We start from the raw sequence: 22,802 nt of genomic DNA, 5'->3' as shown, positions 1-22,802 counted from the left end.
TGAAGACCACCGTTTATTCACACACATCATGACCCCGCTGCTCCGAGGCCCATCTTCTCCAGGACTTTCTTCCGATGTTCCGGCTGGAGGCAGGGGCTGATCAGCTCGCCCACCTGCTGGACCCTCCTCTGGAAGCGGGCGCGGTCCCTGGCCATGGCTTGCCAGCACTCACCGTTCCGTGCCGCACGTGCAGCATGTGCCCACACCACCAGGGGTCGCACCTGAACCACGTCACTGAATCGAACCTGTGAAAGAAAATAGCAAAGGAAACTTAAGCCTTTAGACTTCATAATTAATAATAATTCATTACATTCTCTCAGTATGCCAAGCGCTATCCACACAGGGAGGAAGCGGGAAGTGAACCCACAATCTTCTACAGGCTCCTTACTGCAAAGCAGCAGCAGCACCACCACTGCGCCACCTGTGAGGACATACTGAGGCCTGCGGTCATCAAAGAAACATTTCAAATAATTAAATATGCCCCCCCCCCCCGCCAGACAAACACAGCTTAGAGGGGCTGCTGGCCTCTGACGGGACTCATCACAATCCCCCCCCCCCCCACATAGCCTTTCTGCCTCTTGCATCAGCTGCGCTCACCACTTTCATTTTCCAAGTCCCCAGTGCCCACCCGGCCCACCAGCTCCCCCCCTCCTTACCCTAATGAGGTGCACCACTCTCAGTCTACTCAGCTTACCTTTTTGGTGGTCTTCTCATCTCGCCGTTGAAGGTCCTGCCCGTCTGATAGTTTGCCCCCCTGCTCCTGAACATCATCTCTGATCTTTGGCACCTTTGCCATTTCTGGACTGCACAGTCTGAACGGATTGTGGAGGTCATTTTGGAAGAAGCTGTTCCACAGAACTGAACTGTCTTCCGATTCTTCATCTTCATCTTCCCAGTCGGACTCTGACCATTCTGAGTTGTCGGTCTCATCCTCCAAGTCAGAATTGTCACTGGTCAGACCCCTTGGTGCCAGCGAGGCCTCCAGGTCATTCAGGTCCGCCCCCCATTCACACTCCGAGAGGACTTTGTCCTCACCACAAAGCTGAGCCTCCCTTTGATCCATACACTCATTTAAGGTGTCCTCCCAAACCAGATGTCTGGACATGTCCTTACTCAGGTGGGCACTCTGCCCCCCACAGGATACGTTGGCCATGGTGAGCTCCAGATAATGAAAAGGGACATCCATTCCACTGCAGAAGGAGCGCATTGCAGACCACAACTTCTCCATCACTCCTTTCCAGCAGCTCTGTGCTCTGGACACGACTTGTCTTAAGAGTCCAAGCAAACCCTCAGGTGCCCACAAGCACCCAAAGCCAGGCTTCATTCTTAGTGGATGACAGGCTGCTGCGGCTGGCAAAGAAACTGCCCAGATGTCAGCTCCCGATGCCGGGCACTTCAAAGGACAGCAATGGAAGGTGACAAGTGTGACGTCCAGTGCCATCACTCCTGCGGGAGCAGAATCAAAAATGCATTAGAGAAGCAATTCAAATGGCATACAGCAGGTGGGCTGTACAGTGCCCACTCGGGTTAAGTATTGACATATCGAGAAGAATCAATGAATGACACTTCTCAAATGTTTGTAAGACGGGTCAGCGATTACATTTACAGGTGGGGTCACTCGGGGGCAGACGCTCCTTAGCGCTGATGGGGGCCTTCAATCCCTAAATGGCCGCCATGAAGTGTGCTGCTGCAGCGAGTCAGTCACGTGGATGGAAAGCAGTTTGATAATGAAATGTGACGAGCAAGGCGCTATATGGCTCTTCAGTGCCCAACTAACCTGGCGAGCTTCAGAGCGCAGCGCCAGACTCTTCAAAGGACAGAAGAGCTGCCCGACATGGTGGTCTTCCTCATCAGACACGTCATAATTCATATGCAGAACGTGCGCAGCTTGTGTTTATGTGAAGCCTGCACGCGCGTTTGTGGCTCACAAAGAGACCACCGGTCAGGTTTTACGTCATCATTTAATGTTCGTTTCCCATTTCAATGCCGATATGCTGACAGAACTGCAATGGCAGTAGAGTTGTGTGGAGTTTCAGGACACTCCGCACTTTTATTAGTGTTATATCAAAGCCTGGCGGATCAAGACCACCCTGTGCCCACGCGGGACAGAAATCGGACCGGGCAGGCGGGCATTTCAACTCCCTGAAAGTAAAGACAGACCACCGACCACAAACTTACTGAGGGGGTGTAAATTATGAGGCAACAAGGCACAAGGCCCCTGGCGGCCATTTATTCAAAAAAATTAAAAAGAACGGCAGCCGCACTAACGGTCAAATGAGAACTGGACGGAGCAGAAAAAACAAAATCGATAGAGAGACACAGATACTTTATTAATCCCAAGGGGAAACTCACAAAAATCAATCGGCAAATTAAAAATTATAAAAATAAACTGACGAGCTCGCAAGCAATCGGGGACAAATAAAGAGCAATGACACGAAAAAGACCAAACACCGGAAAGGCGGGGGCCACAGGACAAACCTGGAGGGGCAGCAGCAGTCCATTAGTGAGCACCAGAGGGTCTTTAATCAGAGCCAAGACAGCTAAGGGGGCCAATAGGGGGGTTAGTCGCCTTTCGGGTTGGGGACAACATCTGAATAACTGGCCGGACATCAAGTCAGGAAAGTCAAAAGGTAAAGACTGAGACTCCAGACGCACGAGGCTGAAATGAAATCTAAAAACGAAACACTGAGGGGAATGGCGGGGCAGCAGGTTACATGATGGGGGTCACAATTTAAGAGAACAAAAAGCCGTTTGACTACAAATCACCCACCGAGAGAATTATTAACGGGTCTTGGAGAAGGCGCTATATAAATGAAGCGCATACTCAACATTTTAAATTATTGAACTACACGCGGCTGGGGAGATGGAAGGCCGGAGGTCCTTTATTTGTCAGCCATCTCCTAATCAATTAATCTTCACACATTACATTTCAATGTCCAACTATTTGACACCGGACTCGGCACAATTCTATCAGGCCATCGAGCGGACAGGAGGAGGACCGAGGAGCACAAAACGTTCAGTTGAACCGAAGACTTGAGTTTCGGCCATAAAGTGAAAGGCTTCATTTCACCGTCGTAGCTCCCCCACCCCTTTTGTCACCGGAATCGGCGTCAGGTTTCGCCGCACTCGTCAGGCCAACAAGCGGCTCTTTCTGGAGTTTCATTTTTAATCAGAGCCCCGTCCCCCTGGCCGAAGCCGCCACTTACCTCGTATCCGCGTCGCGACAGCTTTCTATCCAGGACGATGTGGCTCGCTCTGGGTGTAGAAGTCATTCACGGCGGTCAGCTCCTTCAGTTTGTTGTTTTCCAAGACGAAGTCCTGCTTGGTATTTCGACTTTTCGTTTTCAGCGCCATTCCTTCCGTGTTTTCCCAGTGAATCTCTAAATTGCTTTCCTGTAATCCTGCGGAGTGTCTGGAGCGGCCGCACGTCTGCCCTTTATTAAGAGGACACGTGACGTCGCGTAAACGCACAGCGGGGCGTGGCCAGGGGATGCTCGCAGTGCGAGTGGCCAGAGCCGAGAGTGGGTGGGACTTTCCGTCGGAATTTACTGGCTGAGTCCGGATTGTACGCCGCAGATGTGACGTAACGCCGTTTTCGCTGTGTCACGCGGTGTTTTGTCCGTTGCTCGGTTTCAAGCACGTGATGTTTATGTTTTACTTGTCGCGGGCTGGAGGTGGTGGGGGGGAGGTTGACTGTCGCGTCTCTTTGTGTCTTACTGAAAGTGACTCACGAATATGTGTCACAGTGCAAGTGGGTCACATCCACTGAACCTGCTGAGGCAGCTGAAGGCAGTCCTGGCAGAACTGGACACAAAGCAGCACCTGATGAGTGCCAGTCCACCACAGGGCACAGGCAGCCTGATGTGACGTGTAATGGCCGCAGTTTGATTTCTTTCCTAATGTGCTTTTAACAGCAGGCCACTGGCGCGGGTTTCTTTTAATGAAGGCTCAGTTGTTGTTTTCTTTTTGCTGCCATCTGCCTTGAGACTTACATGTCGACGATGTGCCCAATGAAAGGCGCTGGGTACAAAGATGAAGTGCACAGACCCACTCTAATGTGAGTGCTCATCGTGCCAGGCCAGTTTAGGGTGACCTGGTCATTTAATACTAGAAGATAATGAAATGCTTACTCCGTGTCCAAGTGTGGGCATTGGTCCTGCCCTCTGAGAGCGGGCACAGTGCCACCTCGCTGTGGTGGAGGGTGACCACTCTCCTGTCACCGCCATTATACACCTAGAAAAGCACCCACAGAGTGAATGAGTGTAGTGACCGGTGGGGGATCTTGACCTCAGATGTCCACTCTGCGGGAGGGCACTGTGACCCAGCCGGAGTGGCTGATTACATAATGCGGCCCTGACGTTATATAGTGCCTGGCATTGTCAGCACCAGTGGCTGAGTGAGCCTGAGATCTTGTGGTCTCCCAAGTGATCTCTTCAGTGGTCCTGCATGAGATTTGGGGACGTTGGACGAGAGACAGTCTCAGTCTGCTTTGTAAACACACGAGGGTCACGTGAGTCCACTTCACTCGGCGTCCACATCGTCATGTGGCAGTGACCCTTGAACTGAGTGTGACGGGATGTCAGGTGAAGCAAAGAGTGCAGATAACGAGGTGAAGTGGTGAGAATGGCATTGGGGTGGCAGCAGTGTTGGGCACAAGCGTCAGAATGTGCTGCTCATATGTGTGTGGTGATGGTCACATCATGTATGACATTAATGGCTCACACATGTCTGGGTCATTCATATGTGAAGAAGGCCCACAAAGGCCAACAGTGGTGGCAGTGCAGCCCACATGGCACACCAGTGTCACATGACCCCTGTATGAGTTCTTATTGGCTGACTTGTTTCATCACACCAATACCCTATGTGTGAGAGCTTGGGTATAAAATGCAGTCCTGTGCTCCTTCCTCCTGGCACAGTGGTGCCACTGATGTGGGTAATATGGGCACAGGAGTAGAAAGAAGCAGAAGGCCACCACGGTGAGTGAGTGGTCACTGCTCTGGCAGGACCCTCAGCCACATGGATGACAATCACTGAAGGGGTTAGCACCGCTGCCCTCCATCACTTCTGTCCCGGCCCTGTGGTACCCACCTCAGGTGGTGCTTACTCCATGGATCACGGATGTGAAAGAGGCATTGAGGTTGATGGCATATTGGAGGAGAACAACATCAAAATGAGTCCAATAGGACAGAATGGCACTGCCATCATGAATGGTGGCAGTGTGTGAACAGAGGGCAGAGAAACAGCCCGAGCTATTGAGCCACACGTCTGTGTAACCCACGTCTATGCCAGGGCTTACAACAACCCGTCTGCTCTAAATGGAAAATTCTCCATTGCCACCCTTGGGCAGTCATTCTGTCTGGAGGCGGAGGTGCTTGTGCCCTCACTGTATGTGGACAGTTGGTGAGTCTGCTGCATGCCACCTCTGTAAGGGACTGTGCCACACCAGAGCACATGGCGAAGCGTAGCCCCATCAAAGGTGCCAGCCATGGACCTTGCCCTCGACTCTATTGATCCATAAGAAAGCCATGAAGGAGTAATGAAGGGATTCCTGTTGGGAGAGGTTGGCAGTTGAGATGGATATCAAGGTGGGTTTTAACAATGAGTGCCACTGTGGACCTGTGGCCGGTCATCTTGGCTGCTGATTTGTTCACGTCTTTCACGTCTGTACTTCCACTCTTTGACTTTTATATTTGACTTGGCTGCCTGCTCGGTATGCCAGGCGCTATATGCCACTGACTCATCTGCAGTAAACAGTGCCCCGTGTGCCAGAAATGGCGCTACATACTTGGACTGTTTAGACTTGCCACTGCTTCACTTCATGTGCACATTTTTGAGAGGTAAAACAAAATACGACGATGGCAGGGAAACCCACCCAAAAGACCGGGGAAGTGTGTGATGGCACCACGCCACCCGGAGACAAGAAATGAAAAGCAGAGTTGAGGAGAAGAACTGCAGGGCAGGAGTGAAACTCCCTGGGCTCTCCGTTATCATCTTTGTCTCGTTTCATTTAAGAGGGGGATTTCCCAAAGTTGGTGGGTGGTCTTTACGGCTTCAGTCCTGATTACGGAGTTAGAGGGTCGAGCAGAATGGCACCTTTGGTTCAAGTGCCGATCTTCACCAAAGTGAGTTGGCAAAGGGCCAGACGCTTAGAATGGAAAAAAAATCAATTGCTGAACCTAAAGGGGTGGCACTCAAGACACAGACAGGCGGGCAGGCGGGGAGACAGACAGGCGGGCAGGTGGGCAGACAGACAGGCAGGCAGACAGGTGGGCAGCTGGGCAGACAGACAGGCGGGCAGACAGACAGATAGACAGACAGGTGGGAGGGCAGACAGAGAGACAGGCAGGTGGGCAGATGGGCAGACAGACAGGTGGGCAGATGGACAGGTGGGCAGACAGACAGACAGACAGGTGGGCAGATGGGCAGACAGATAGGCAGGTGGGCAGACAGACAGACAGACAGGTGGGCAGGCAGACAGACTGACAGGCAGGTAGGCAGATGGGCAGACAAGCAGGTGAGTAGACAGACAGGCGGGCAGACAGACACGGGTTCAGCAGACCAACGCGCCCGTGGCACTCTTTGTACAGCGCAGAGATCAAAATGTCAAGCAGTGGGCTACAGGAAAAGCCTCAGCGGGAAATCCAAAAATAAAAAGATAAAATAAAGACATAGAAAGGCGCTTTATAAAAGAGAATGAGAGCTAGGGGGTGGCGGATTTGAACGGCGCAGCCGTCTCGTCAGTTTGGTCTCTTCGTGATGAAATGATAAGACACCAGCTTCTTGAAAAGACCCCCATCCTGTGGCACACGAGGGGCTTCTGTTAGAGGACGGTGACCTGCCACTCACTGAAGCTTTGACTGTCACTTGTCAAACAGAATCCGCCTCTCGATGAGCACATAAGGCAGCCACGGGGCACAGAGTGTGGGAGTACATCAGACTGTCCCTCCCTGGCGCTGTGGCACTTGTGTCTCGTGCCAGTGACCGTCCAGCACCAGACCCTGGAAATGGGGGCTGCGCACAGCAAAGACGACGTCCTGCCGAGTCGGCCCTGCACTTATCCACTCAGGCCGTCCCTCTCTGCTGGGTTTCGCTCCTGCGCCGTGTACCTGGATGATGTCTGCGTCGCCCTTCTGCTTGACACAGGAGCTAAAGTGTCACTTCTGAACACGGCCGCCTACAGTATATGACATTCTGACCACTTGTCCCACTTCAGCTGCCTAACGTTTCCCTCCACGGAGACTGCAGTCCAGGACTGATATGGTGGGTTTGGTATCCATATCTCCATATCACAAGACATGGCAGCCATATTTTAGGCCTTGACTTGTTCACCGGTCACACTACAGGGTTGACTTTTCTGGATGTGACATCACTGTGGCATCAGAAATGGCCGTCCTGTTTGCTGGCTTAGGTCATCTTACTCACAAGCCCCTGCTTAATTCAAGTGTCACCCCCTGTTATTCAACCTCTGCAGTCCGACGTCACAACAGAACCACAGCACCGCTTGGCAGACGACACGAAGGGGCCAATCCACGCCTCCCCATGGACACCAAACTTCGTCAGGGCAGCAAAAAAAGTCAGGAGGGCTGCGGTTATGTGTGGATCTGAGGGCAGCAAATCAGGCTGCCATCCCTCGCTGTTCGTCCTTACCAGCCATTGAAGAGCTCTCCACTCACTGCCATGGCCCAAAGGTCCCCGAGGTCATCTTCAAGCTCCTCTGCATGAGGGAGGATGGCAGGGATTTGATGGCATTCACCAGCCACGTTGGGATTCTTCGTTATACCAGGATGCCATCTGGCCTGTGCTCTGCTCCCAGTTGTTTCCAAATAAGAACGTCGGGCTGTGGTTCCAGGGGTGGTGCTCTACGTGGAGGACATTGCAGTCCATTGCCCAGATAATGCCGTCCATGATGACCACCTTACATTAGATGTACCTCAAGTCGATGTTATTGGGTTCTGCTTGTCAGCTCAAAGTTTGTCACCCGTTCAGTCGACCGTGGAGGCCGTTCAGTGTGTCCCACCACCACCTTCAGCCTCACAATTGGCCTCATCTCTTGGGATGACGGGTGCTACAGGAGGTTCATGCTACAGTCCTTTGTGCCTTCTGCTCCCCGTCCACAGCTGACGAAAAGAGATGCAGCCTGCAACTGGTCTGCCAACTGTCTTCTTCTTCTTTCGGTGGACTCCATTAGGGGTCACCACAATGGATCATCTCCTTCCCGTCATCTTCATCTTGCATCTTCATCTGTCACTCCCACCACCTGCATGTCCTCCCTCACCACATCCATAAACTTCCTGTTAGGCCTTCCTCCTCTCCTCTTACCTGGCAGTGCCATCCTTACCATCCTTCTCCCAGTATACCCAGCATAATAATTCATTACATTTATATAGCGCTTTTCTCAGTACTCAAAGCGCTATCCACACAGGGAGGAACCGAACCCACAATCTTCTGACTGCAAAGCAGCAGCACTACCACTGCGCCACCTGTGAGGACATGTCTCCTCTGCACTTGTCCAAGCCTTCCTCCTCCTCCTCTTCTTCTTCGGCCAGCAGCAGCCCAATTTCTGCCAGTGCCCTGTTAGTGACCTCGGGCCTCGACTGATCCGGTATGGAAGTCTGTATTGTTGTCCTCATATTGATCTGGCAAAATTTGACACCGGATGCCTTTCCTGACATAACCCTCCCCATTTATTGAGGCTTGAGAGTGGCATGAAGACACCCCAGTGGTCTGTGCCTTTCACAGTCTGGGCACATTTTAACAGGGACAGTCCAACTACTGCAACTTGTGATGCATCTGCGTCAGCCGTAGGCGCAGGTCTGACACAAGATGGAGAGGAGATGCCCAACAGTGCATTGAGCCCTGCTGAACCTCCCATGGACCCCTAATATCTCGAGTTCACAATCTCCCTGTTTCCAAGACTTTTGACCTCCTCTCACACCTAATTCAATATCGGGGTGGGGGGGGTTAGGGGTTGTTGTAGGCTGTGATTGTTCAGTGATGCTTTGTCAAATATTTTACGTTCAGTTATCGACTATTAAGGTCTGCGTTTTTGGGACAATTGACGTCTTCAGGGGAGAGTCTGAGTAGCGAGCACAGCACGTGCACTTAGTTGAATAAACAGCATTAGAGACGAACTTCTGAGGGGGCCTCTGCTTCATCTTTAAGAGCACCACGCGACACTACGTGACACTGCGCGACTGTGACCCAGCCATCTCATGCGGGGTTCAAGGAACTGCCTGTTCACGAGATCGCAGCGAGGAACTCGGCGTGTCGCGCAGGCAGAAAGGCGCGTTCGTGACGTTCAACGGGGACGCGCATGCTAAATGTAGGGATGGTCGAACGGTGTCGATACGCTACCTCCCTCTAGCGACCAAAGAGGGAACTGCACATTGAAAAGTCATTTTAAAATGCGAGGACTACCGAAACTATAGAAAGACGTGAAAGGCACTAAACAATAGATAGATAGATAGATAGATAGATAGATAGATAGATAGATAGATAGATAGATAGATAGATAGATGGTACTCAGTTTGTCCCAAGGGGGAAATTTAATGTTCTACAGAAGCCTAATAGAAACATACATACATAAATAAATAAATATTATATCAAACAACAACACTCATCAAAGTCACATCAGACTTACTAAAATGATAGAAAACGTGCGATTAAAGACAAAAAGAGCAGTTCCAGTAAGGCACTATAAAGGCGCCCTGCCATTGGTATAAAGGAGCCACCGAGGTGCTGAATTCTTGCGCTTCCTGGGATTACCCAGAGTTGCGGACCGCCATCTTTTAGTCCAGGGTTTAATTGCTGTTCGCTGTTTGTGCGGGGGTCTGTTTGTCCTTGTCGTGTCTGTGGTTCCTTTTAGATGGCGACCCTCGACTTCCTCGTCTGCTCGGGTTGGCTGCAGTGCCCCGTCAGATTGTGTTTCACTGACTGGAATGTCCTGCGCTTACAGCCGAGGTCGGTTGACTTAAAAATGTAAAAGATGTAAGTAAACTGTTAAAATAAATAAAAGGGTAAGTCGAATTACACACGGATAGAATGGCTGGCTTATTACATACATGCGCGCGCGCGTGTGTGTGTGTGTGGATTCACACGAGTACTTCGTCCACCCGCTCACCACACAACACGAATTCATGTCTAAATGTCTTTTCTTTTCCTTTCTTTACTTTACTTTTCATTTCGGTTTATTCTGACTTCGGCGCTGCGCATTCGGCTTTCGCTTTCGGATTCTGAGCGTGGAGTTTGAGGGACTTCTACGCTGAAAATCTGCAAGATCCGTTTTCTTGTATCACCTAAGTGTTTTTCCACACGTCAATGTGAACTTTTGCCGTCTGCATGTATTTTTTCTTTTATTCAGAACGTTTCCAGTCTTTAATTAATCTCTTACGCTTTCACTTTTTTGATTTTCCAGTTCACACGCGTCGGTTTGTTCTCTTTCGCTTCTTTACTTTGACATCCTTTTTCGGCGCCGAGTTGTCCTAAACATTCTGCGGACAAACATTATGGGGCTACAACAGAAATAATAAGAATTCTGTCCGTCGGCATTCAAGTGTCGATCTGTGAGCAGGACGAGCGCTTGAAATATTGAGGTGGGCTGCGAGATTTCGGTTCGAACGGAGCCCCTGAACCCGTCCACACATGGAGTCCGACACTTTAATGAACTGAGATTTCTTGTTGCTTTCGCGTGGTTGTGAATTATCACGCGCGCTCCCTTGAGTGAGTGAAGATGAGGAGTCCGGATTAGGGTAGGAGAGTGGCTAAGAGTGTGAGAGGCGTGTCTATGATGGGGTGGAGGAGTGGCTATAATAATAATAATAATAATAATTCTTTACATTTATATAGCGCTTTTCTCACTACTCTCCACACAGGGAGGACCCGGGAAGCGAACCCACAATCTCCTTACTGCAAAGCAGCAGCACTACTACTGCGCCACCTGTGAGGATAATAATAATAATAATAATAATAATAATAATAATAATAATAATAATAATAATAATAATAATAATAATAATAATAATAATAATAATAATAATAATAATAATAATAATACAAATGGAGCTGCACAGGAGACCGAGAAGGTTCAAAATAAAACTAAACCACCAACACGATGACAACGTGACTCCAGCTGCTTGGCTGCAGCTGCACGGTTGAAGACTTTGCTTAAAGACTGCATATTACTTTTAATTATTTTATTCCTTATATGCTAATATATGTTATTTAATACAATGTTTAATATTTAAAATTGTATCATGTACTTTTATTACTACTTTTCTTTTTTTCCAGTCGATTTGAGGTTTATTTTCGTATGACAGAAGCTCTATGCACTGTGAGCCAGTTATTTAAGTCACATTTGCCTGGTTATCAGTGCCTGTAGTCTATGGGAGGTTCTTGGACCCCCAGGGTGTGCACTGAGTTGGTATATTCTGACTATTTCTTGTCTCTCTGACTGCTGATTATTCTCAGTTAGTGACATGCGGGCTCACGGTGTCAACCTGCGCTGTTAGTGACATGCGGGCTCACGGTGTTAAACTGCGCTTTACGTGCCCGATAGTATAATAGTATGACAGTTACTGGCAGCGCAGTACTGAAGGTGAAGTAAAGCATCTTTATGTATAGAAACGACTGAAGTTTGACAAGCGACGTTTAGAGAAGAGACAATTTTTCCAGTTTTTTTGGCCTTTTTTTCTACGTGTGTGACCATTTTGCTTTATTCCTGTGTGGACTGTTTGCTTTGAAGTTTCACTAAATGTTTTAAAACGAACTTTTGGACTGAGAGATTTGTTTGGGCCCGCGATTGATCCTGCTTTACGCACCAGCAGCTACACTAAACGTTTAAAACCGTCCTGTTTAAGTCTGACGTCGGTCCGCAGCGGAAGAAAACAACGGCAGTTTGAAAGACTCGGCAGGTGTTTTTAATCTTCGTCGTTTGATCGGAGTTGAAGATTTGAGAGAACTGCTAGCGCTCCGTGTGTGACTGTATAAACTAAGATAATGGAGCTTAAATACCTTAAAGGGAACCTGTCCTGGTGCAGGAGCGACACGACATCTGTACACGGCAGCCGGAGTGGCCGTCCTGACACAAGAGAGGAGGACCATCTCCATGACGACAGCAAGCCGCTCACCGGGCCACCGTTAATGTCCGGACTCTCACTACTGGACGACCCTTCAGAACCAGGTGCTGATCTTCAGACCGAAATTGACGAACTATACGGACAGTTATCCAGCCTGGTGAAGCACGTGAAGGATTTACAAAAAAATGAATCAAACTGCGAAAAAATACACACAGTTATCGAGACAGATTTCCGCACCCTGATAACGAAGTATAAAAGGTTATGCGATGAATTATTCTCCGTACAAAGCGACGAAGACGAACGGAAAAGGCTACGCAAGGGTTTTGATGCTAAACTGAAGAGTTTCCGTGCGTTTACGGGGAAGACGAGGGAATGGGTTTTGGAAACACGTCAAAATAAAAGTCTCCTCGAGCCGCCTCCCGACTCTGCAAACCAATTCAAGGGGTACAGATTTAATGAGGATGTCACTCCTGCCGACAGTGCCCCCCAATTCTCTGCAAAAACTAAAAGTCGAGCGATTTCAGCAGCCACCTCTGTTGGGGCCATCAGGGCACGAGAAGCGCAACACGCAGAGCTTCAGGCGCCACAGGCAGCAGATATGGAAGGGGCTCAGTCGAGAGCCAAATTTGAATTTGAAGAAGCCCAGCGAAAGCCTAAAAGAGATCAGCTGGCGTTAGAAGCTTCAATTGTAGAATCCAATGCGAAGCTGAGAGCTCTTGAAGGACGCAGCCCCGTTCCGAGTAATTCAAGTCCTTGTGAAGTTCCTGAAGACTCAGATGAGAGGAATGAAGAGCCGCAAGGCGCAGGTACGCGTAGCTGGAAATATGAACCTCGCCCAAAACATTATTATAAGAAACAAAATAAAGCGCACGTACTTTACAGGACGATCCCAGTGTTTGATGGCGACCCACTGGACTATGTGGAATTTATTAGAGCATTTGACCACGCAGTGGGTGAAGTTATGGAGGACCCCCGAGATAAATTACACTTCTTAGCACAATTTACCGAAGGCTCACCCCATGAAATCGTTCGAGGCTGTGAATACCTGCCACCGGAGGAAGGCTACATAATGGCCAGGAAGAAGATCGAGACCTTTTACGGAAACCAGATACAGATCATCTATGCATTCCTGGAGAAAGCCAAGCGGTGGCCGCAAATAAAGCCGGACGATGGAGCCGCTCTGAGGGACTACGCGGCTTTTCTTTGTAACTGTATGGACGTTATGTCCAGCTTGAGGGACGGATGTGAATTTGACACCCACGCGAACCTTTGTGCTTTCATCTCCAAGCTTCCACAAGACCTGCTAGAACCGTGGCAACATGCAGCCTGGCACATCGAAAGTACGGAAGACAGACGCGCACGAGTCGTCGACCTGGTGGACTTTCTGGAAGAGCAGGCAGCGATAGCTTTGGACCCCGTGTACGGCTCAGCCCCCCAGAGCCATACCTTCAAGACGGACAGAGTCAAGCCCGATCGGGGGACGTTTGCACCGAAAGGCGGCCTGAGAAAGAGCCATCCTGCTACAAGCTTCGCCGTTGATGCTGAACGGGGGACTACGGAGACGGCCGGTCGTACGGGCGGTAAGCGCTGTCTGTTTTGTAATGAAAGTCACGATCTTGCCGAATGCGCCGCAATCCAGAAACTAACCTACGAAAGTCGAATTGGCTTTTTGAAATCGAAGGGCTTGTGCTTTAAGTGCCTTAGGCAAGGACATCGTAGTAAAGACTGTGGGGACAAAATGAAATGCCAAATATGCGCTCATTTCCATCCAGTCATTCTGCATATGAAGAAGGAAACGAGCAGCGGCGACGATGAAGCCCCGCCTCCTCAAACGGAGCTCGCCGAGTCGGTAACGGAGAGCATTTCATGTTTCTATACTTATGTGAGACGAGCAGACGGGGCCGGTGAAGAGGGCGTCCCAGCGGTGGTCGCAGTTAAAGTTCGGTCTAAGACGAGTGCGAGATGCGTGGAGACGTACGCTTTATTAACCACCGTCAGTACGGCCACATTCTGCACTGTCAGCTTGCAAGAGCAGCTCAACGTCTCTGGAAGAAAAGCTCAAGTCCACCTCACCACACTTGTAACGGACAAAGGAAATCCGAATCTCTACAAATGTTCGGTTTTATCAGGGTTACAAGTCTGCGGGCTGGAAGAAAACACGTTCGTGGATTTGCCGAAGGTGTACACCACGAGCTTTATACCAGGGAACAGGGAGAACATCCCAGTGCAGGAGGATATCTCGAGATGGTCTTATCTCAAAGACGTGCATCTACCCCAGATAAGGGCAGACGTGGGCTTGTTAATTGGTACAGATGTCGCTGTCTCGCAGCCATTGCAGATCATACACGGTAGAGGCGACGGCCCTTACGCTCTGAAGACGGTCCTTGGATGGATTGTTGGTGGCCTAATAAAAGGACAGAAAGCGAAGGACTGCCAAGTGACTCAGTCAGTCGGGCATCCATAATGGAAACAGAACAAGTGTTACTCCAGCTATGCAATGCGACTTAGCAGGGCACAGCTGGGAGGAGGAGGAGGAGGAGGAGAAGGAGGAAGAGGAAACGTCACCAGAGGCCATAGCCACAGAGACTGCCAAGCTAGTGCTGCCCTTAAAGATGAGACCCTTAAAGTGCCAAACAATTGCTGCATTGCAGATCAACGTGCTATTGGACTCAAGAGAAAGCTTCCATGACGGTTACAAAAAAAAGACATTTTAGACAAAGGATGCGCCATCCAGGTACCCACAGAACAGCTGTCACTCAAAAAGGTCCATCAAATGAGAGGCGTTTGACCGCACAGCCACCTGCTGAGGCTTCTCACTGAATGAAGAGTTGATGACAGGACCTGACTTGACTTACACACTCATTGGAGTTCTCACATGACTCGGAGAGCAGCCAGTCGCTCTCATGGCAGACATCAAGTCAATGTTCGAGCAAGTGACAGTTCCAGATGAGGACACTGATCTCCTTCATTTCCTGTGGTGGCCTGAAGGTATTCTAAACAATACAAAATGACAGTCCATCTTTTTGGTGCCACTTCATCACCCAGTTGTGCTTCTTATGCTTTATGGGAGAACAGCAGAGGATGCCAGATGCCCAACTTCAGAAGAAGCTTTTAACCCTGTGTGTGCTTCACAGTTTCTATGTTGATGACCATCTAAAGTCAGTGGCTACAGAAGAACAAGCCATAAAACTGGCCAAAGGTCTTCAAGCCTTTGTGTTTCATTGGAGGGCTCCATCTTACCAAATGGGCGAGTAACAGCAGAGCAGTCATGTTGTCCAATCCTGAAGAGGAGCGGGCGATTGATCAGAAGGACTTGGACTTAAGCCATGATTTGTTACCAGTTGAGAGAGCCTCAGGTGTTCAGTGGGGCACACAGACTGGCAGGTTCAAGTGCCAGGTAAAGCTGCTAAAAAGACTTGGTATCCTGTCAGTCGTCACTTCAATTTATGATCCACTTGGATTCTGAGCACCAGTTTTATTGCCTGCCAAACTTATTTTAAGGGAACTGTAAAGAGAAATATGGGTGGGATGAAGAAGTGGAGGTTAGCCATGGAAAAAATGGATGGACGATTTGCAGCTTCTTGTGGATTACAATGTAAGCAGGGGCATCAAACCAACTGGGCTTGGTCACATAATGTCTGCACCACTTTGGAGACCCTCTGAAGACGGGTATGGCACTGTTTCTTACCTTACCTAAAGGACATAAGAGACCTTGTTCATTTAAACTGAAACCTGTCACTACACCAAGGTTAGAACTTAGAGCAGCAGTCAAAATGGACAACAAGATGCTAAAATACGAACTGTGAATCGCCCTGCCAGAGTCGACCTGTTGGAGTGACAGCACCACTGTATTAAGGTACGTTACGAATGACAGTGCTCCTCGCTACAAAAGCTTTGTCACCAACAGATCACAAACCCAGCAGAGCAGCCATCAAGAGGGCACAACCATAGAAAGACACGGACTCACGACCAGAAGTCAGAAGACGATTGGCTGAGGAGACTCCATCACGTGAATGACTCGCTCACCACACAACACCAGGTGGCAGCAAATCTTTTAAAGAAAACTGGCACTGGGCAGACTTGGGAATACGTAAACTGTGCCCACTCCAAGAAACGGCAGTCAATTGGAATGGCCAATCTGACATCTGCATGCTTAATTGTGTTTGTGATTTAACGTTTAATTTACATTTAAGTTTCAAATGAAGTCTTTATACAAATATTCTTCAAAGGTTAAGGCTCTCACTGTAACGCTGACGTCACCGATTTCTGCTCTTAGCTTAAATAATTAGGTGCCGGATGTGTGACGTTATTGAATTACCTTGAAGGTCTGCCTGTATGTTAGTACACATTAGTCTAGGGGGCTCTGATAGCCCCCACAAGCGGAGTTCATCTGCTGTAATCTATGGCACCACAGTCGCCATCAGTCTCAGTGACCCACCAGGCTCACAGTTCTAAACCGCGCCTTATGTGCCCAATAGAAAGAAACGCGAGGCGCTGGAAAATGGACGTGCAGCGCCACCTGCTGAAGGCGAAGGGAAACAACTCAACGAATAAAAACGAGTGAAGTTTGACAAGAAAAGCGAAGTTTGGAGAAGAGAGGAGCTTCCAATTGTTTGGTTTTGCTTTTTATTCTACGTGTGTGACGACCGCTCTTCTTTATTTCTGTTTGATTTGAATTTTCACTAAAGCTTTTAAAACAAACCTTTGGACTGAGCGATTCCTTTGAGCCGCGCTTGATCCTGCTACGCACCAGCAGCTACTTGCATTATCCATCCATCCATCCATCCGTTCATTATTATCCAACCCGCTATATCCTAACTACAGGGTCACGGGGGTCTGCTGGAGCCAATCCCAGCCAACACAGGGCGCAAGGCAGGAAACAACAACAATTATTATTATTATTATTATTATTATTATTATTATTACTAAATTCCAAGTATTTTCTCGGATGGTTGCCTCCCAGATGCAGGTCAGTTTTCTCTACTGCAGCGTCGCTGTGTTTGTCTTAAGGGGTCCCCTCACCACGTGACGTGTATTCTCAATGGCTGCGGTCTTTCTGTTGTTCTGCGCATGTTTGTTTTTTTTTTTTTTTTTTTACTGTCACGTCATCAGGCTTTCTTAAGATCCACGAGGACGTTGGTGACGCGTAGCTTGGAATATCGAAAGTACAAAAGGCAGAGGCGCACGACTCGGTGACCCCGTGCTGGAGACCATCTTGTCCGGTCTTCGTTAGCGGCGTGTGCCTCCCGTCAGTTGTGTGCACGTCTGTGTTTTTGGTGTGGCAGTGTCACTCGTGCCTGTCATTTCATTGCGAGCCCCCCCCCCCCCCCCTCATTTTCTAGTCTTTCCCTTCTGGTCCGCGTGTGCCCACAAGTCTGTGTTGTTGTGCCACTTGTTGCTGTGTGCCACGCCGTCTCACTGATGTGCCTTTCTCAGGATTTCTTCCATTTTTTTCCCTTGCAGTTGTTTTTGTGATTTTTTTTCTCTCATCTTTGCAGGAGTTGAGGCTGGGGGGGGGGGGGGGGGGGGGGCTGTCAGAGAGCAGAGTCTGTTAAAGTCACCGAGGCCTTCCTTCCCTGTGTGATTGTGGACCCCACGTTGTTGTCCAGCCTGGTGTGACATGTTGAGTTGTCCCTGCAGGTCCTGGGTGTCCCGTTGATCTCCTGTCATTTCTTATGTTTACCCCTTGACCCCCGTATGGCTGGCAGAAACCCTTCTGTCTCGCCCATCATCTCGCCATGCAGGGCTCTTTGACTGGTGACCTTTGTGAGGTGCTTTTGTGTCACCAGGTGTGCTGTGCAATGGACTTTGGCTTTGTGGAGTGCTGAGGTGGGTGCCTCTGGGTGTTGTGTGGATCCCTTCACATGGTGGTCCTTTGATGGCTGCGTGTTGCAGGTCTGATTGTCACCAACATAGCATACAGAAGGACCACCATGTGGGTCGGAATGACGCCTGTGCTGGTAACTTTATGCCGGTGAACGCCATGATGTGTGTGTTTTTGTGGAAGAGGACCTTTCATGTATTGGTGCTGTTGGAACGCCTGGTGTTTGTGTAGCTCGCCATCTGCCATCGCCACCATCTGGTTGCCATTTTGAGGACACCATCCCCTCCCGACCCCACCTGAGTCTCAACTGTTGTCTCTTTGTCAGGTCCAGTGAGTGCGTTGTGATTGTTTCTGGTAGCCGTTGTCATTGTTTGCTTGTTCTTTATGGAGGGATGTAATGGCGACTGTGAAGGTTAGGGGGCGCCACAGAGCCCCAAACCCCAACTATGAGCACACAAACACAGTCCTGGGTTCAAATCAAAGGGGTTTATTACAATGATGAAATGCTCCATTTCTCCTCTTCCTCACTCCCTCTCTCTTCTCTGCACTGCTGCTCCCATTTCTGCTCCAGCTCCGACTATCCTGGACAAAGCAGTGCGGTTCATTTTAGGGAGGACCCGGGAGAACTTCAGGTGTCAGGGCTTCGCCCATTGGAAGCATTTCTGGGTCATACAGAAGTCCCAAATAATAGTGAATGTATCTCCCTGTAGCACCCCCTGGTGGCACTACCAGACTACAATACCCAGCATTCCCTACGGGTGTCCAAACAGGTACCGTTATTCAGGGTTGCTGCCATCTACTGTATGAGGGGAGACAATATGCAGAAATGACTGCTCTCCCCTCTCCTTCCACATTATGGGTGTCCCGTCCAGGTGCAGACCCCATGCCAGCTTCAGTTTTTGATGGTCCCCCCATAATTTATAACATCTGGACACAGAGGTTTCTTTCCATCCTGTTGGTCAATTCAGCATTTGTTACCATCCTGGCCTCCTGTCTGGGTAGCCAACCAGCCCTTTTCCTGGCCCAGGTGGCCATCCATCTCCTACAGGGCATTGCTGGGCTGCGAGCGAGACGCCACCAGAGAGGGGGACGAAGGGTCATGTGTGTGTGTGCGTGTGTGTGTGTGTGTGTGTGTGTGCATGTGTGCGTGTCACACTGAGATATTGATGACACACCCACATGGTGCTCTCCTCCAATGTCCCTCCAGTGTGTGAGTATGAGGGTCTGTCGTGTAGAAGTGAAACACTTGGGCTAGCTGTGTGTGTGCGACGCCATCCCATGTGTGTGTGTGTGTGAGCTCCTCGGATGTTGAGTGCCAGCTGGAGTTTCATAGAGTCCATCACGAGCTGCTCCTTGTGACCCAAATAATACCAATAATAATAATAATAATAATAATACATTGTATTTCTACTGCGCCTTTCCCCTGCTCATGGCACATGTGGTAACTTTAGTCATTCTGCATGGAAAAAACTCAATGGGATCTGTGATGGATGTCTGGAGATTGGGTTTGTTATCATGCAATTTATTATTATTATTATTATTATTATTATTATTATTATTATACAAAGTCCATGAAATTTACACGAATGACCTGAAGACTGAATAACAAGTTCACGACTTTCTGAACTGATAAGATCAAAATAAATTCTTCACTTGAAACTGAAATTTGTGACACTTCGACAACAGCAGCAGCAACAACAACACTAATACTAATACTAATAATACTAGGAATATTACTACTAATACTAATCCTCAAACTGGCGTAGCAAACGAGACTCAGGCAGGACAGACTTCATCTATACGGTGAAGACGACGCCATGCTGCCACCTCCTGTGCTGCCAGTTCAGTGAAGTCCCGGTCTACAAGTGTGCCCACCTGCGAAATCGGGTTCGGTCTCCGCTGCGCTGCTCGCTGCCAACTGCATGCCATTCTTCTCTTCTCTTCCTGCTGACGTCATGATTTTCGGTCACCGTCACGCTGAAAGATCAAAGCACGGCTCCGAATTTAAAGTCGATCCTTTCGCGATTTCGCTTCTTTTGTTTCATACACGTTTGTTGTTTTTCCTGTCATTGTCGCCGTCGCCTTTCGGTTGCCGATTCAAAGGCGGACGTTACTTCCTTCTCTAGCGTCGCTCCAGAATTGCCTGCGTTGTAGCCCCCAACTGCAGGACTGGAGGAGCCCCGTGCCCCCTACAGACGGTGCCTATCGTGCCCCCATTGCCCTTTACCGAATGTGCAGCCCCGTTTAACACGTTTTTTGTTTCTCTTTCGGATTTTCCGGTCGTGCTTTTCGGATGAGCGCACCTTGAGATTCGCGCCGCCACATTCGACCGCGGACACGATGGCGTTGTGCGGCTGTGACTTGTGACGTCGCTCTGTGCCTTTTGTGATTGTCGCCGTAACTTCACCTTTTGGCCGACTGAACGGCGTGTGCATCAGAAATCTCTACAGAGCTGATTGTGAGCGACCCCAGTAAAGGCCAAAGGTGGTCATTACATGTGCTGCCCACCTGAGCTCCAGTCAGCTCTCTGTCTAAACCGGACAGTTAAGCGCCTCATTATCTCAGATTTGTCACACTGATCGAGTCTGTCACCTCATCTCACAGCTCTGGATTAACGCTTAGTTGGCTCCCAACGCCACTCCACTGGTCAATGAACAGACTGGAAGAATGTGACACACGTCAAGTCACTCAAAATGGCACCGTGACTGTCCCCAACATGGCCCCCTCATCGATTTATTCTAATTTTTCTGCTTAAAATTCTTGCTCTTAAAGTCCAAGAAAACGTGACAGGCAGCAGCGACACTCGTCAGCCTTGTCACATTTGCTCCCCTTGCCTTTCATACCTGAGATAAGCAACAGAAAATGAGAGGACAGCAAAAATGACAGAACTCATGGCGATTCCTCAAGACCCCGAGCTGCAGTAAAAAAGCAGGAGGAAGACTCCAATGGATGGTCGATGGGGCACCGAAGTGACGCTTGTGCAGTTTAACAAAAGCAAAAACACGGACGGACTTCAGGATGACAATGTCGGGACCGCAGACCCGTCTGACCACCAAGCGGCCACCGCGTCTGTCAAAGCGAGAAGTCCAGCCGTGAACCTGAAATTCACAACCAACCGGACACTTCGCGGACATTGAAAAAAAAATACAACGAAACCGGGAGCCCACACAGCGCCCTGGCATGGCCTGCAGTCACGAATACCTGGAGTTGCGTTTGAGCTGGCATTGCGTCGGCCACTCGCTGGGCATCCTGAAGTGTCAAAACCTCCAGCTGCGTCCTCTGTCATGAAGTTTATTGAGCGGCCATAAAGAGGCGAACAATCAAAAGAAATGCAGAGAATAATAATAATAATAATAATAATAATAATAATAATAATGTGTATGTATCTGTATATAGCATCTTTTGTACAAAAATGAAACTAAATGAAGTTTTAATAGACTGTAAAAAAGTAGTAATTAAAATAAATGATATTTTAAAAATCAAACATTGTATTAAATAACATTAACTATAAGGAATAAAATAAAACCAACATCCTGTTTTTAAACAAAGTGTTCAAGTTGTCAGCAGTGCATTTGCAGCCGAGCAGTCATAAAGTCACGAACTGCGTCTCAGTCTCCTGTGCTGCTCCATACGGATTATTAATATTATCAGTCAGCCATTATCCTAATTGACGTAACACAGGGTCACGGGGGTCTGCTGGAGCCAATCCCAGCCAGCACAGGGCACAAGGCAGGAACACATCCCTGGGCAGGGCGCCAGCCCACTGCAGGGCACAAACACCCACACCCACATACACACACACACCAAGCACACAGTACAATTTAGGGCCGCCAATGCACCTAACTGGCATGTCTTTGGACTGTGGGAGGAAACCCACGCAGGCACGAGGAGAACATGCAGACTCCACGCAGGGAGGACCTGGGAAGCAAACCCTTACTGCAAGGCAGCAGCACTACCCACTGCGCCACCGTGCCACCCATTATTATTATTATTATTATTATTATTATTATTACTTCCTGCGGGACAAATATAGTTTTATCTATCCCCACCCAGAAGTGTCACAAGCTGGTCAGCCATGCTGTGTGACGTGTTGTATGATGTGACTCCGTGCACATCTGCTCAGATCAAAATTACTGAACTCCACCAACTATCCAGGTGGGGGGTTTGGGGGGTGAAAAACAAATTAAATAAAATAAAAATAAAATAAACCAGACAATGTCAGAAAAAAAGAACAGGAATCTCAGAGAACTTGAATCGTGGAAACCAAATTGAAGTTTCTTGATGTCTCACCTTAATGTTCCTTTCACATAGAAGGTCAACAGAAATGGCAGCCCCTCCAGGCTGATGTGCTTTGGCCCCGTCAAGCCCCTCGTCACTCATACTGACTCGGACCACAAATGGCGCCCCCTGTCCGCCAAGCAGAGATTTGACCTTAAGCAGGACTGATGATACTAAGAGAGCTGACCGCGGTGCTGAACTCGGTGAACAGGCAAGGCCAGTCCAGTATGACAAGAGAGTGTCACTGTCACAGTCGGGGCTTGATGTGTTCAAAGGCATTTCTTATTAAAACTTTTTTATTTAGATTTTAAGCATTAGTTCAATGATGTCAGTCAATGTCATTTTGTACTGGTACTGCGTCTCATTTTTGTGCCTGCAAAACCTTCAAACCACATTCAGAAAATTGAAGTTAAATGAGCACACGGCGAAAGTCGGACCCCAACAGGAGCAACGAGGGGGAAAAAGAGGGGGCAGCATCCCACTGACCATTAATGGCCATCACGTATCGGCCTTAGCAAGCCACGAAGAATACACAACATACTGTAGTGTGAGTCTATCTATCTATTATATAGCACCTTTCACTCTATCTATCTATCTATCTATCTATCTATCTATCTATCTATCTA

General features: G+C 48.9%; 2 protein-coding genes across 2 annotated transcripts in view; one reads left to right on the top strand and one right to left on the bottom strand.

The window, feature by feature from the left end:
• The window catches only part of LOC114655011 (uncharacterized), an 899,220-nt gene that overhangs the window by 248,111 nt on the left and 628,307 nt on the right, over positions 1-22,802 (top strand). The window lies entirely within an intron of this gene.
• On the bottom strand, positions 13-3,434 carry ppp1r15a (protein phosphatase 1, regulatory subunit 15A). The gene is made up of 3 exons (XM_028805900.2): positions 3,207-3,434; positions 695-1,446; positions 13-245 (listed from the first exon to the last, which is right to left on the bottom strand). The coding sequence occupies exons 2-3, from the start codon at positions 1,439-1,441 to the stop codon at positions 27-29; spliced, it is 966 nt and encodes a 321-aa protein (XP_028661733.2). The 5' UTR covers positions 1,442-1,446; positions 3,207-3,434; the 3' UTR covers positions 13-26.

Source organism: Erpetoichthys calabaricus, chromosome 7 (assembly GCF_900747795.2).
Source record: "Erpetoichthys calabaricus chromosome 7, fErpCal1.3, whole genome shotgun sequence".
In the NCBI taxonomy this organism is placed as follows: Eukaryota; Metazoa; Chordata; class Cladistia; order Polypteriformes; family Polypteridae; genus Erpetoichthys; species Erpetoichthys calabaricus.
The sequence above is the reverse complement of the archived record's forward strand: the minus strand, read 5'-3'. Positions and strand labels throughout refer to the sequence as shown.